At 46.5% G+C, this 14366-nt stretch overlaps 1 protein-coding gene across 1 annotated transcript in view; it reads right to left on the bottom strand.

Moving 5' to 3' along the window:
• SLC25A40 (solute carrier family 25 member 40) overlaps positions 1 to 14366 on the bottom strand; it is a 419344-nt gene that overhangs the window by 359323 nt on the left and 45655 nt on the right. Inside the window, exon 2 of the mRNA XM_086941797.1 lies at positions 12488 to 12607. Coding sequence (XP_086797923.1) covers positions 12488 to 12584 — 97 coding nt within the window. The 5' untranslated portion in view covers positions 12585 to 12607. The remainder of the gene's footprint in view (positions 1 to 12487; positions 12608 to 14366) is intronic.

Below are 14366 nucleotides of genomic sequence, written 5' to 3'. Positions count from 1 at the left end.
AAAACATATACTGTATATTCTGTCTTGCAGGTTAGCAATTTCGATATTTTATAGGGTCTATGGCTAAAGGGAGTTGTATATGCCATAGTATTAATTCAGTGAGTACATGCCTTACATGTTTTACAACGGATAAATCCCTTGTGTGTTAGAAGCCAGGAGGTATTGGCCATAATTTCAGGATTTGATTCTACCAAACAATCCCTCATCGAAGGAGCCCTACTATGCGTAATGGACACCCTCCGCAGAAGCAGGGGCCCTATTACGGGATCATTCAGAACTAGAGACCAGGTTGTTTGTATTATTTTGTCAATTTCTTTGTGCTGACTGCTATAACTCATGATTAGGCGAAATTCTGGAGTAGTCAATTTCTTACCTTTAGGGTCACTACATACTGAGTGTTCATGACATGCGCTGGCTGGCTTACGATCTAGTGAATTTGTTTTCACGATTACTTGTTCCACAGTTTACGTGAGTAACCTCTGCTTAGAAAGTGCTGCTTACTCTGTTCTTGAGCTACTGCTAATTCACTGTTGGCACTGCAGATGCGCTAGAGTCTAAGCATTTCGCCATAAGGAATACTGTTTATCAAATGGCGTGGGTGGGCACTTGTGGCATGAAATACCGAGTTACCTGCCGTTTTTTTACGGTAAAGCCTAGTGTCTAACATGTTATTCTCAACAAAGACCTTAGTATCAAGGAAGTTCACACTGGTTTCGCTAATTTTGGCTGTAAATTTGAGATTCAGGGAGTTTTGATTGATCTGAATTATAAACTGATCTACTTCATCTTTTGTGCCTTGCCACACTAAAAATAAATCATTGATGAAGCGAAGCCATACTTTCACCTTGTTCTCTATAATCTCTGCGAATTGTGTCTTAAGGACCAGCTCCTTCCATCTGCCCATATGCAGACAGGCATAACTGGGGGAGAAGCTGGCCCCTATTGCTACTCCTTGAATTTGTTAGAAAAGCAAGTTATTAAACATAAACATATTATTGTGTAAAAAAAATTTGATCATAGCAATTAACATTTCACTATGTTCTTGATAAATATGAGATCGCTGCTCCAAATAATGCTGTGTTGCTATAATGCCATCCTCATGTAGAATACTTATATACAGTGCTGATACGTCAAGTACGATAAGTAAAACATTTGGACTCCTTGTAATGTCTTTGATCTTGTTAATAAAGTCACTTGTATCTCGCACATACGACGGCAATGCGTTTACAAAACCTTGAAGAAAAAAGTCAACATAAACAGAAGTATTTTCAAGTAAGCTACCACGAGCACTGATAATGGGACGACCTGGAGGTTTTTTGCTACCCTTATGAATCTTTGGAATAAAATAGATTGTTGGAATAATGGGATTATCATTCCTCAAATATTTAAATTCCTCATCACTTATCAGGTCCTTTTTGCGCCACGTCGATAGTTTTGTATAGTAGGTCTGATATGTTGCTTTCATGGTTTTTATGTCAGTTCGTGTATAGCAGTTCCTATCATTTAGTTGGTTATATATATATATATATTACCTACAGGCGGTCGCCAGTAGGTAGTTATAGTTAGGACCTCGTTTCTACTCAAATAGCGTTTTTTATTTTTGTCAATATCTTTGGTGCAGTTTGACGAATCTTCACGAAATTTTCAAAACTAATGGAGCACTCTGATCAGCTCCAGTCTTGAAAGTTTCGGGGTGATTTGTGAAGTGGGGGCAGAGAAAAAAGGGGGGTCCCAAAACGCGTTTTCACCATGTTTATTTCCATAGGAAAAATTGGAACAGGCTACAGCCTGAACTGCTGAACGGAATTACATCAAATTTGGTAAAAGGGTAGCCCTTGGTTCAGAAAGACACCTTTTTTTTAAATGGTGTAAATCCTTTCAGTAGTTCCTGAGAATTTTTCAAAAGTAAAATATCGATATCTGAGCACCGAGGATGGTTCGTGAATCGTCCCGGGCACGAGCTTCACTCTGATTGGCTGCCAACATTCCAAACTAGGAAGTGTTGGCAGCCATCTTGTGACTCGGAAACCGAGTCACAAGAAAAGAGTGGAAAAAAGGTTGAAAAACAAGAAAAGGGGGCAGGGTAGAAACACCCTGACCCCCTAGGCCTGTTCAGGGGGTCCCACAAGGAACCCCAGGGCCAAAAAAGCATTTTTTTTTAACGTCAGAATTCGCTTTGGGATAGCGAATCCTGCCATTCTATATATATATAGTTGTGCGTTATTTTTCTAAATTGGTGTGGATCTCCTTATTGTGTCGTGTGCATAATCTATTGACTATTGTGTGCATTTGTGAATGTCTAACACTCCCCTCTGATAAGTTTAAGGATCCTGGACCACACTATCCCTTTGAAGAGCACTCTGGGATTGCTAGAGCATGCCCCTGTCCGTGCACAATACATCTACTTTTTATATATATCATATAAAGAGCCAGCATCCTACACCTGGTTACATATTTCTACAAGACAACATAGTGTTATGAGCTTTTTAGCAAGCAATTTGTCTAACAAAATGTGTTTTTAATTCAGGGGGATGATATAGGAGATGTAAGTGGGTAGCAATGTGAAGTGAGATAAACAGTGATATTTTGATTCAGAGGTAGTTGACGTGATAGATACTACGGCCCTGCGAAGGAACGTCTTTAGGGATGAATGCAATGTAACTGCCATGGGTCATTTTTTGGTCTTTGTGAATGACGGTCTAGACCTCTGGAATAAGAAAGTCGCTTATCACTTGTGAAAGGTTGTAAGACCTGGCAGCCTTAGAGTGGTTTTCCCCCTAACTTTTTGCCTTCCTTCTCCACTTTTGGGTCGAGCCTAACGCAGCACGAATGCGCGGCTCTGAGAAAGGGGCGCTTGGAATTACTCCATACATTCAGAAAGCTTTCAGAAAGCTTGTCCATGTGGTTGTCACATCAATTGGCCTTTGAGTATGGCGTTACCTACAAAGCAGAGAGGAAGGACGCAGCTCCTTATCCTAGAGTGAAATGAATGAATGAATGAAATTTAATTTGTAATGCGCGAACTTAGCCCAACGGGCATCAAGGCGCAGTGCATACGTATACATTCATACAAGACCGAGATGCTTTAATGATAGGCCTGAGAGAAGAGCCAAGTCTTCAAAAGTTTCAGAAAAATGGCCAGAGAGGGTTGGTTAGAGAGTTCGGGAGGGAGGTTATTCCACAATTTGGAAGCTAGGGTGGAAAAGGCTCGTCCACCCCATCTAGCCTTTTTGAATCTGGGAATGACGAGCAGATTTCGCGAGGAGGACCGTAAGGATCTATTAGGAGAGTAAAGACTGACAAGAGTCTTTATACCTTCGGGGGCAGATCCAAACACAGCCCTGTGGGTCAAACAGATGAGTTTGAAGGAAATCCTGGCGTGTTGCAGATGTAAGCCTGGGCAGCGTTAGGGCCATCCTAGCAGCAGAGTTTTGGACTATCTGGAGACGATGTAGGGATTTCTTGTTTATGCCCCTCTATAACGCATTACAGTAGTCGAGATTGGAAGACACCAGGGCGACTGTAGCCTGCTTACGAGCGTCAAATGACAAAAAGGGGTCAATTTTTTCAGCATGCGGATGGTATTGCAGCAGGTGGATACTGTTCTGTTGACCTGAAGGTCGAAGGAGAGGGCCGAGTCCATGAGGACACCAAGGTTTCTGGCCGCGTTGGAAGGTTTAGGGCAGTCACCCAGGGAGGGGGGCCACCAGTCTTCGGACCAGATTTCGTGGTTTCCTCCAAAGACTAGGACCTTCGTTTTCTCCCAATTGAGCTTTAGGTAGTTATGCACCATCCATTGCGACACTGCCTCCATGCAAGATCGAAATTTGGAGGCAGCCGCTGAGGCCTGTGGGGTGGTGGAAATGATAATCTGGGTATCATCTGCATAAGACAGTATTTGATATCCAAAAGATCTTATTACCTCAGCAAGTGGGGTTACGTAGATGTTGAATAGCAGGGGACTCAGGGAGGAACCCTGAGGAACCCCACATTGCACGGCCTGAGAGGGGGAGAGGAAACTACCAAGCTGGACCCTCTGTTGTCTTTGGGAGAGAAAAGATGACAGAAGGCTCAGAGCAGTTCCCCCTTCTCCTATCCCCTTCAGACGATATACCAGGATGGAAGGGGATAGGGTATCAAATGCTGCTGTAAGATCAAGTAGCACCAGTAGTGCGGTCTGCCCTCTCTCCACTTCGGAGCGGATGTTGTTAGCTACGTCAATGAGGGCAGACTCGGTGCTATGAGCAGCACGAAGCCCGTGCTGGGAGATGTCAAGAAGGCCCATCGTCTCCAGATAGGTAGTGAGATGAGAATTGAGGTGGGCCTCGAGTATCTTTGCTGGGGCGGGAAACAAAGATATTGGCCGGAATTGTTTTAGGATTTCAGGGTTTAGGGAAGGTTTCTTTAAAAGGGGCTTGACAACCGCTGATTTCCAAGGGTTGGAAAAGACCCCTCATCTATAACCATGTTCATAACTTGCAGAAGAGATGGAAGAACCGTCTCTCTACAGGACTTCATTAGCTTTAAAGACATGGGTCAAGAGGCGAAGATGATTTGGTAGAGTCAAGGAGGCGATTTAAATCGTCAAGTGTCAGACGTGGAAATTTAGAAAAATTAGACAGGGGGTCCGATTCAGGGGTTTCATTGTGTAAGGAAGGAAAGGAAAGGGGCAGGAGTGCACTATTGGAATCTAGTTCAATATTAAGGGAAGTTAAAGAGGCATGAATATCAGAAATTTTGGTGAGGAAGAAGCTTGCGATGTTGTTGCAAAGCTCCTGGAACTCGTTCACTGATTCAATGGCTTTAGGTACTGAAAGAGAATCAATCACTTTAAAAAGCTCTCTGGATGATTTAAGTGAGGTGGTGAACTTGCTGAAGTAGATCTTTTTTCTTCAGCTATGGCCTTTTTATATTCTCTCAGGGCAGATTTATGTAGATTTTTCCCTGGAAGGTCAGGACATGCATAACAGGCTCTCTCCTTCTGTCTGCATTTCTGCCGTAATGATCTAAGATGTTCCAAGAACCAGGGTGTCGAGGGACGTTTCCGAGTGGAATAGTATATTTTTAGGGGGTGCTAGCAAGTCCACAGCGTTTGAGAGAGTAGACGACAGGCCTAGGGCAGCTTCATTAGCATCGGGTAGAGAGAGAGGATGGTTGTTATCTGCTAAAGAAATGTATTGCCTTTCAGAACGCACACAGCACGCCGCCCTGCTTTTCTTTGAAATGCTTGTTTATTTAATTTCTGTTTATTTTCCAAAGATTGTTTTTAGGTGACCGTCTACTTAACTAAACACGGATTTGACCGTGCGGCAACAGGCAGAGACCTATCCTCCTGATTATCATACGGTCTACCCCCATACACCTGTCGTGAAAAAGACCTGCCGTGTCCACCAACTGGGGCGCATTAGGGTCGAAACGTCGACGCCCACCTGTGGGGGTGCTGAGTGGTGCTGCTGAGTGGTGCTGTGGTGGTGCTGAGGGATAATGTGGTGGTGCTGAGTGATAACATAGTGGTGCTGAGTGATGCTGTGGAAGCCCTGAGTGATGCTGTGGAAGCCCTGAGTGATGCTGTGGTGGCGCATAGTGATGCTGTGGTGGCGCATAGTGATGCTGTGGTGTTCCAGAGTGATGCTGTGGTGTTCCAAAGTGATGCTGTGGTGGTGCTGAGTGATGCTGTGGTAGTGCTGAGTGATGCCGTGGTGGTGCTGAGTGATGCCATGGTGGTGCTGAGTGATTTCGTGGTGGTGCTGAGTGATGCGTGGTGGTGCTGAGTGATGCTGTGGTGGTGCTGAGTGATGCTGTGGTGGTGCTGAGTGATGCTGTTGAGGTGCTGTGGTGGTGCTGAGTGGTGCTGTGGTGGTGCTGAGTGATAATGTGGTGGTGCTGAGTGATAATGTGGTGGTGCTGAGTGATAATGTGTTGGTGCTGAGTGATGCTGGGGTAGCGCTGAGTGATGATGTGGTGATGCTGAGTGGTGCTGTGGTGGTGCTGAGTGATGCTGGGGTGGCTCTGAATGATGCTGTGGTGGCGCTGAGTGGTGCTGTGTTGGTTCTGAGTGATGCTGTGGTTGTGCTGAGTGGTGCTGTGGTGGTGCTGGGTGATGCTGTGGTGGTGCTGAGTGGTGCTGTGGTGGTGCTGAGTGATAATGTGGTGGTGCTGAGTGATAATGTGGTGGTGCTGAGTGATGCTGGAGTAGAGCTGAGTGATGATGTGGTGATGCTTAGTGGTGCTGTGGTGGCGCTTAGTGGTGCTGTGGTGGCGCTGAGTGATGCTGTGGTGTTCCAGAGTGATGCTGTGGTCTTCCAAAGTGATGCTGTGGTGGTGCTGAGTGATGCTGTGGTAGTGCTGAGTGATGCCATGGTGGTGCTGAGTGATGCCGTGGTGGTGCTGAGTGATGCGTGGTGGTGCTGAGCGATGCTGTGGTGGTGCTGAGCGATGCTGTGGTGGTGCTGAGTGATGCTGTGGTGGTGCTGAGTGATGCTGTTTAGGTGCTGAGTGATGCTGTGGTGGTGCTGAGTGGTGCTGTGGTGGTGCTGAGTGATAATGTGGTGGTGCTGAGTGATAATGTGGTGGTGCTGAGTGATAATGTGTTGGTGCTGAGTGATGCTGGGGTAGCGCTGAGTGATGATGTGGTGATGCTGAGTGGTGCTGTGGTGGTGCTGAGTGATGCTGGGGTGGCTCTGAATGATGCTGTGGAAGCCCTGAGTGATGCTGTGGTGGCGCATAGTGATGCTGTGGTGGCGCATAGTGATGCTGTGGTGTTCCAGAGTGATGCTGTGGTGTTCCAAAGTGATGCTGTGGTGGTGCTGAGTGATGCTGTGGTAGTGCTGAGTGATGCTGTGGAGGTGCTGAGTGATGCCGTGGTGGTGCTGAGTGATGCGTGGTGGTGCTGAGTGATGCTGTGGTGGTGCTGAGTGATGCTGTGGTGGTGCTGAGTGATGCTGTTGAGGTGCTGAGTGATGCTGTGGTGGTGCTGAGTGGTGCTGTGGTGGTGCTGAGTGATAATGTGGTGGTGCTGAGTGATAATGTGGTGGTGCTGAGTGATAATGTGTTGGTGCTGAGTGATGCTGGGGTAGCGCTGAGTGATGATGTGGTGATGCTGAGTGGTGCTGTGGTGGTGCTGAGTGATGCTGGGGTGGCTCTGAATGATGCTGTGGTGGCGCTGAGTGGTGCTGTGTTGGTGCTGAGTGGTGCTGTGTTGGTGCTGAGTGGTGCTGTGTTGGTGCTGAGTGGTGCTGTGTTGGTGCTGAGTGGTGCTGAGTTGGTGCTGAGTGATGCTGTGGTGGTGCTGAGTGATGCTGTGGTTGTGCTGAGTGATGCTGTGGTTGTGCTGAGTGGTGCTGTGGTGGTGCTGGGTGATGCTGTGGTGGTGCTGAGTGGTGCTGTGGTGGTGCTGAGTGATAATGTGGTGGTGCGGAGTGATAATGTGGTGGTGCTGAGTGATGCTGTTGAGGTGCTGAGTGATGCTGTGGTGGTGCTGAGTGGTGCTGTTGTGGTGCTGAGTGATAATGTGGTGGTGCTGAGTGATAATGTGGTGGTGCTGAGTGGTGCTGTGGTGGTGCTGAGTGCTGCTGTGGTGGTGCTGAGTGATGCTGGGGTGGCGCTTTAGTGAAACTGGGGTGGTGCTGAGTGGTGCTGTGGTGGTGCTGAGTGATGCTGTGGTGATGCTGAGTGATGCTGTTGTGGTGCTGAATGATGCTGTTGTGGTGCTGAATGATGCTGAGGTGGTGCTGAGTGATGCTGTGGTGGTGCTCAGTGATGCTGTGGTGGTGCTGAGTAATGCTGTGGTGGTGCTGAGTGGTGCTGTGGTGGTGCTGAGTGGTGCTGTGGTGGTGCTGAGTGGTGCTGAGTGATAATGTGGTGGTGCTGAGTGATAATGTGGTGGTGCTGAGTGATGCTGGGGTAGCGCTGAGTGATGATGTGGTGATGCTTAGTGGTGCTGTGGTGGTGCTGAGTGGTGCTGTGGTGGTGCTGAGTGATGCTGGGGTGGCGCGGAGTGATGCTGGGGTGGTGCTGGGTGGTGCTGTGGTGGTGCTGAGTGATGCTGTGGTGGTGCTGAGTGGGGCTGAGTGATGATGGGGTGGTGCTGAGTGATGATGGGGTGGTGCTGAGTGATGCTGGGGTGGCGCTGAGTGTTTATGTGGTGATGCTGAGTGGTGCTGAGTGATGCTGGGGTGGTGCTGAGTGATGCTGGGGTGGTGCTGAGTGGTGCTGTGGTGGTGCTGAGTGATGCTGGGGTGGCGCTGAGTGATGCTGCGGTGGTGCTGAGTGGCGCTGTGGTGGTGCTGAGTGATGCTGTGGTGCTGCCGAGTGATGCTGTGGTGGTGCCGAGTGATGCTGTGGTGGTGCTGAGTGATGCTGTGGTGGTGCTGAGTGGTGCTGTGGTGGTGCTGAGTGGTGCAGTGGTGGTGCTGAGTGATAATGGGGTGGTGCTGAGTGATGCTGGGGTAGCGCTGAGTGATGATGTGGTGATGCTGAGTGGTGCTGTGGTGGTGCTGAGTGGTGCTGTGGTGGTGCTGAGTGATGCTGTGGTGGTGCTGAGCTGTGGTGGTGCTGAGTGGTGCTGTGGTGGTGCTGAGTAATGCTGTGGTGGTGCTGAGTGATGCTGTGGTGGTGCTGAGTGATGCTGTGGTTGTGCTGAGTGGTGCTGTGGTGGTGCTGGGTGATGCTGTGGTGGTGCTGAGTGGTGCTGTGGTGGTGCTGAGTGATAATGTGGTGGTGCTGAGTGATGCTGGAGTAGCGCGGAGTGATGATGTGGTGATGCTTAGTGGTGCTGTGGTGGCGCTTAGTGGTGCTGTGGTGGCGCTGAGTGGTGCTGTGGTGGTGCTGAGTGATGCTGAGGTGGCGCTGAGTGATGCTGTGGTGGTGCTGAGTGGTGCTGTGGTGGTGCTGAGTGATGCTGTGGTGGTGCTGAAGGATGCTGTGGTGGTGCTGAGTTATAATGTGGTGGTGCTGAGTGATAATGTGGTGGTGCTGAGTGATAATGTGGTGGCGCTAAGTGATAATGTGGTGGTGCTGAGTGATAATGTGGTGGTGCTGAGTGATAAAGTGGTGGTGCTGAGTGATAATGTGGTGGTGCTGAGTGATGCTGGGGTGGCGCTGAGTGATGCTGTGGTGGTGCTGAGTGATGCTGGGGTGGCGCTGAGTGATGCTGTGGTGGTGCTGAGTGGTGCTGAGTGATGCTGTGGTGGTCACATCATGTTCACATTTAGACAAGTGTTTCAGAGGGTTGAAGTAAGATGAGCAATCTGCCAGAAACAAATGGGGAAGAAAGGAACTGACGGGGAAAAAGCTGCGGCAGCAATTTAGGGCATTACATCAAGAGTGAAAAAGGATATCGTGCAACACTAAAATGACACCGATATTAGGAACTGTTCTAGAAATCCTGTGGTGAAGATGAATGCTGCAGAGAATGACACCCCATACCAGACTAGAACAAAGAATGATATCATTGCAAACAATATCATTTCATGTTACGGAAAGCCGTGGAAATGTTGGTCCATACATAAATGTTGATGGCAGCACAAAGTGTGAGTGGATCTTCTAAACTATCAAAAAGTAACTTAATCTTCTAATTGTGTACGAGTATTTGTTAGATTCCATGACAGAGAGGGTCTGTGAAGGACGGAGAGGCGACAGGCAGAGGCCATGCGCGGCGGACATCAAAGGAAGGGTGGAAGGGGGAAAACTGATTAGCGAGTGAGAAAAGCCAGAAACACCAGGGGGGGAGGAAGCAGATTGCCTTGAGAAAAGCTAGAAACACCAGGGTGGCGGGGAAGCAGAATGCCTTGAGAAAAGCCAGAAACACCAGGGGGGCAGGGAAGCAGATTGCCTTGAGAAAAGCCAGAAACACCAGGGGGCAGGGAAGCAGATTGCCTTCAAGCTTTAAGCAAGCCCCTTTTACAAAAGCTCTAGACGTGGCAGCGAGTGGGAGGGAGTAAGGGGGAGCAGAAGCCTTTAATGGTACAACTTTGAAATTATGCAACTAGACATGTTAAAAAGAAACTGATGCTATTTCTCAGTTTAAAAACAAAAATCAACAAGGGTCAATCGTAGTGACTTGCAACCGAGGCTGCAATTACACCCTTGACATCACACGAGTTCAGTTGTTTAATGCCCCTCCTTTATCACTAGAACACTACTGCACTCCATCAGACACCTAGCTTCCTTACCTCGGGCACCCTGGTCTCCCCTGCTTCCCTCGTCCCTTCTAACCCCTTCACTTGTTAATTTGATACTTAAATATGGATTTAAAAAGAACAAATCCAGATGGAACGATTCTTGTATTATTTTTAATATTGTGTTTATTTTAACGTGTATGCTTAGTGTAAATATGGACGAATGATTCCCAATGAAAGTATTTTATTATAAAAAGCAGCAGTGCATTGCCTCTTAATTCACCAATGCCCTAATTAGATAGTCTAGAGCTCATGGGAGTAATAAGCAATGTAATAGCACTTGGTAAAGCGGGGTAACAGTTCTGAAGCACATAACATAAGAGGAAACTGAGCTACAAAGGAATTTGCTCTAGATTACATGATTCGCGCAAGCTATGATTCGTCGGGCTCTTTTTCTGGCCCGCCCAATGAAGCAACCGCTGTAACAGGCTCTTGGCTACCGCAGAGAGCCTTAGCGTGGGAGCTTGCTCCAGTGTGCCACCACAATACCACAGGACTAGAAAAAGTGTCATTTAACTGTGAAGTTGCACTTCAGCGCGTAAGCAGTGCTTTAAATGGGCTGGTACTCACCGGTACTGAGTACCGGGACTTCTTTCCCCCCTCCCCCCCCCCAAGAGTACCGGTACTTCTCCGTCACAAAATAGAGTACCGGTACTCACTGTCATGCATAGTAATGTGAGCATGCATCGCATTTCTACACTGCGGCGCATGCTCACACATTGGTGATTTCACACGGAGGGCAGAAATGGCTTGGCTCCAAGGCAGGGCGACGTGTGCCCCAGGCGCGCAATGCCCATTGGACTTCAGCCCAATCACGTTAGCGCCAGGACACCTCCGGGTAACGGAGCGCTCTATAAATGTGAAAAATAAAAAAATAAATAAATAAGAAGGTACAGAACACATTCAATGATTGCTTTTTGTCAAGCATCTGGGCAAAGTTTACTAACCCCACAACTTGAGATCCCCCATAGTAGGGAAGAATCCCAATCCTCCATAACCCAGCTGCAAAAAAATTTAACTTATCATATTACATCTGTAATTCTTGAAACCACACCTAAAAAGTAGCCTTGATCCAATATGATGCTTTTTTAAATGTTAAAAAAAGATTTAGAAAATGGTCTTGAGTAACTTAATTTTACTAGAGGTTTTGCAGAAAAATTGGGGTTAAACTGGTTTTTAATGTATGGATTTGACTAGGTCAGTTTGCAGCTCATTATCAGATTAATTCACTTGTCAGACTTTTCATATGGCTGCCAACTGTACAGTACTGTAGTTAGGAAAGAGCTGGTAAAATAAAAGGAGTGGACAGGAGCTAGTTAAGAGGACATAGAGCACAGACTTCCTTGAGATCGACACTCTTGTGAAAAACTTGGCTGAGGAGCAATCTAGATGTGAGAGTAACAGCTAGCCGTTGGCAGCATTATTGAGTGAAAAAGGGTCAGGGGCGTGCATTCCAACACTACCTAGCTGCGCACTGCCACCACAGACATTGTGACTACGCTCATACTGGTCCATATCAGGCTAAGACTCAATGGGGCTGTGCGGCCCAGATGTAGGTATCCGGCCAGTCAATAGCTTTGCCTCCACATAGTCTGGTCATAGGCCTCTGATAATTGAAGATGCCAGGTCTTTGAAGGTGGGGCTTGTTCTAGGGATTGTGGTGCTGCTGCCTCTGAGCCAAACCTCCTGAGCCAAGGCCAGAAAGAAGGATCGCTGGTTGCAATTTCACGCGGCCAGGATGTCATGTAGGTATTCGCTATACCTGCACCTATAATAACTGCTATGCAGTAATTGGGGGAAACATCCTTTACCACGTGGATTTTACTCCGCAAGGCTTTAACAATGCGTCCATTACAACGCAAGTCGTAACCACGACTTGCGCTAGAGGATTAAGAATAGTATATTTACTATTGCAACACCTTCCCTAGTGGCCACGGGGACTGGTGTTAGAATAGTAAATTATACTATTCTCAATCCGCGCCCCCAACGCAAGTCGCGGTAACGAGGGACGCGTTGTTAAAGCACGCGTTGTGACGGTACACGTCGTACATCCAGTAATTTGACATGTGCTCAGCTTGCTAACGCAATATTTTACCTTTCCCAACATACAAAGAGCTATAGATGCTGCTGCTAAAAGAGAAGCACTAGGTGTGCCAAATATGTGAACAAATTAACAGATCAATAAAATGTTTTTATTTTTAATATGAAAAATGTTGTCTTCTAGTTTGTATTTCAATCAGAATCAAGCTATTTACTTTAGTAGCAAGCAAAACACAATGCTGGCATAAGTTGAAGTGAGAACATCTTACCAATCAATGATGTTAGCAAAGCCCCGGCAGAGGAAGCAATAATCTGTTGAAAGGCTGTTATTTTATGTGGCTTAATATCCAATTCACCAGTTTCCATTTTCTTCTTTCAACAGGGAAGGCCTAAATAAAAATATTCAACAGGAACATACTTCAAATACTGGGGGTTTCCAAAGTTATTTAAACACAGGAATATTACATAAGACACAGAGTAACAATAAAACGAATACATGTGAAAGAAAAAAGTTTAAACACAATCCACCGTTGGACAAATAGATGGGAATGCTTTGTTTGGAGAACACCATTAATCTACTTCAATAAAGTATTGCAGCGACTTGCATCTAGGGAGGTAGACTAACTCCAGAGGCAAAGTTATGAGTACTTCCACTACAACCCAAAAGAGATGAGGGGCTGAGAATGAATATGTGAAGCACTGGTTGGGAAAGGAGTAAAGGGGGATTGCAGGTGCTAGGAATTCCAGTGGACGGAGAGAATACAGTGAATACAGGCCAGCACATGTTGGTAGCAGTGAAATTGTTATTGTGGCACAACTGGAGAAAGTGAAAACAATTCCAAAAGTTGTTTTGCATCTAACATTGATAAGAAAAAATGCTATTACTGTCAAACACTGTGCTACCAATGAGGTTAGGATGTGACGTCTGAATGCAGGTTCAACCAAAGAGACAAAGTGAACGCAATACTGGTGTTGTACACCTCTGCTTTAGCATTGTAGACAGTAACCAAACTTGCACATTTCTTCAAGCATGTGTTTATTTGTGAATACGTAGTTTACATAGTCAATAGCAGTGTGACAACCACTCTTCCTGCATATATATTAATCAATATTAGCCTAACATAGAAAAGTTCTTCACATTCTTTAAATTATTAACATCAGTCAACACATTTTTCGTCCCATTGTGAGCTGCCTGTGACAGGGTAGGCATCCTTTGAAGTGAATTAAGTTCCTGAGCACTGTATAGATGGCCAACTTGTAAGGGGGAGGTCAAACCCTCTCCCTTTGTCTCTGCTCAGGGAGCCACTTCCCACTCAATCAAGGAGCCATTCAGCTTCTGGGCGACAGTGAACCCTGGCATAAAGGCTCATTTGTCTCCGGCAGGAAAATTAGAACTTTCTAAAAGTGACATTTTCAAAATAGTAATATAAAATCCGACTTGACCATTAAGTTGTATTTTAAATTACAATTAAATCATTTTTCTAGCCCACAAATCAGGACAACCTGCGGTAAATAGACCCCCAATATTGCTGTATAATGGGTCATACTTACATTGCGTGACAGAAAGTACCTTCACTTTACTCAGTTTTGATGGGCTGTTGTATACAAGGTTAAAATATGTCAGCTGAATACGCCATAATCTTACAGACACAGCCATTACTATGGGAGCCATTTGCATGTCCACCCAATCTGCATCATCTAAGGGCCCAACGTCCTGCACCAATCATTCTCAAGGGGCCAGATGTATTGTTTAACAATGTACAATATAAAACCGATACCTTAAATACATTTCCCCACAATGACTGATGATGTAGGTTGGCCTTCTACGGGGTCGTCCTCTGGAAAGGACATTAGGTCTCCCTGGTGTGCTTCCAGGGCATGTGCCAGCTGCAGATATATGTGAAATAGTGAGTTGTTCAAAACATATGTCTCTACCAAAGATGCAAATGTGGCCACCCGTCCCTACATCTCCCAATCTAGTAATACCTCTGAAGTCCCAGGAATGGAAGCCCTCAAGTTATACACTATGCCTAAGGCAGGTGCCACACCACAGAAGAGTCTCAGCTGTCAAGACCTTCCCTCATCTGATCCATGTAAGTGCTTGGTAACAGCATAATAAAGTCAAGGTGTCTGGGAAAAGTTTGAGGA

Source organism: Lissotriton vulgaris, chromosome 10 (assembly GCF_964263255.1).
Source record: "Lissotriton vulgaris chromosome 10, aLisVul1.2, whole genome shotgun sequence".
In the NCBI taxonomy this organism is placed as follows: domain Eukaryota; kingdom Metazoa; phylum Chordata; class Amphibia; order Caudata; family Salamandridae; genus Lissotriton; species Lissotriton vulgaris.
The sequence above is the reverse complement of the archived record's forward strand: the minus strand, read 5'-3'. Positions and strand labels throughout refer to the sequence as shown.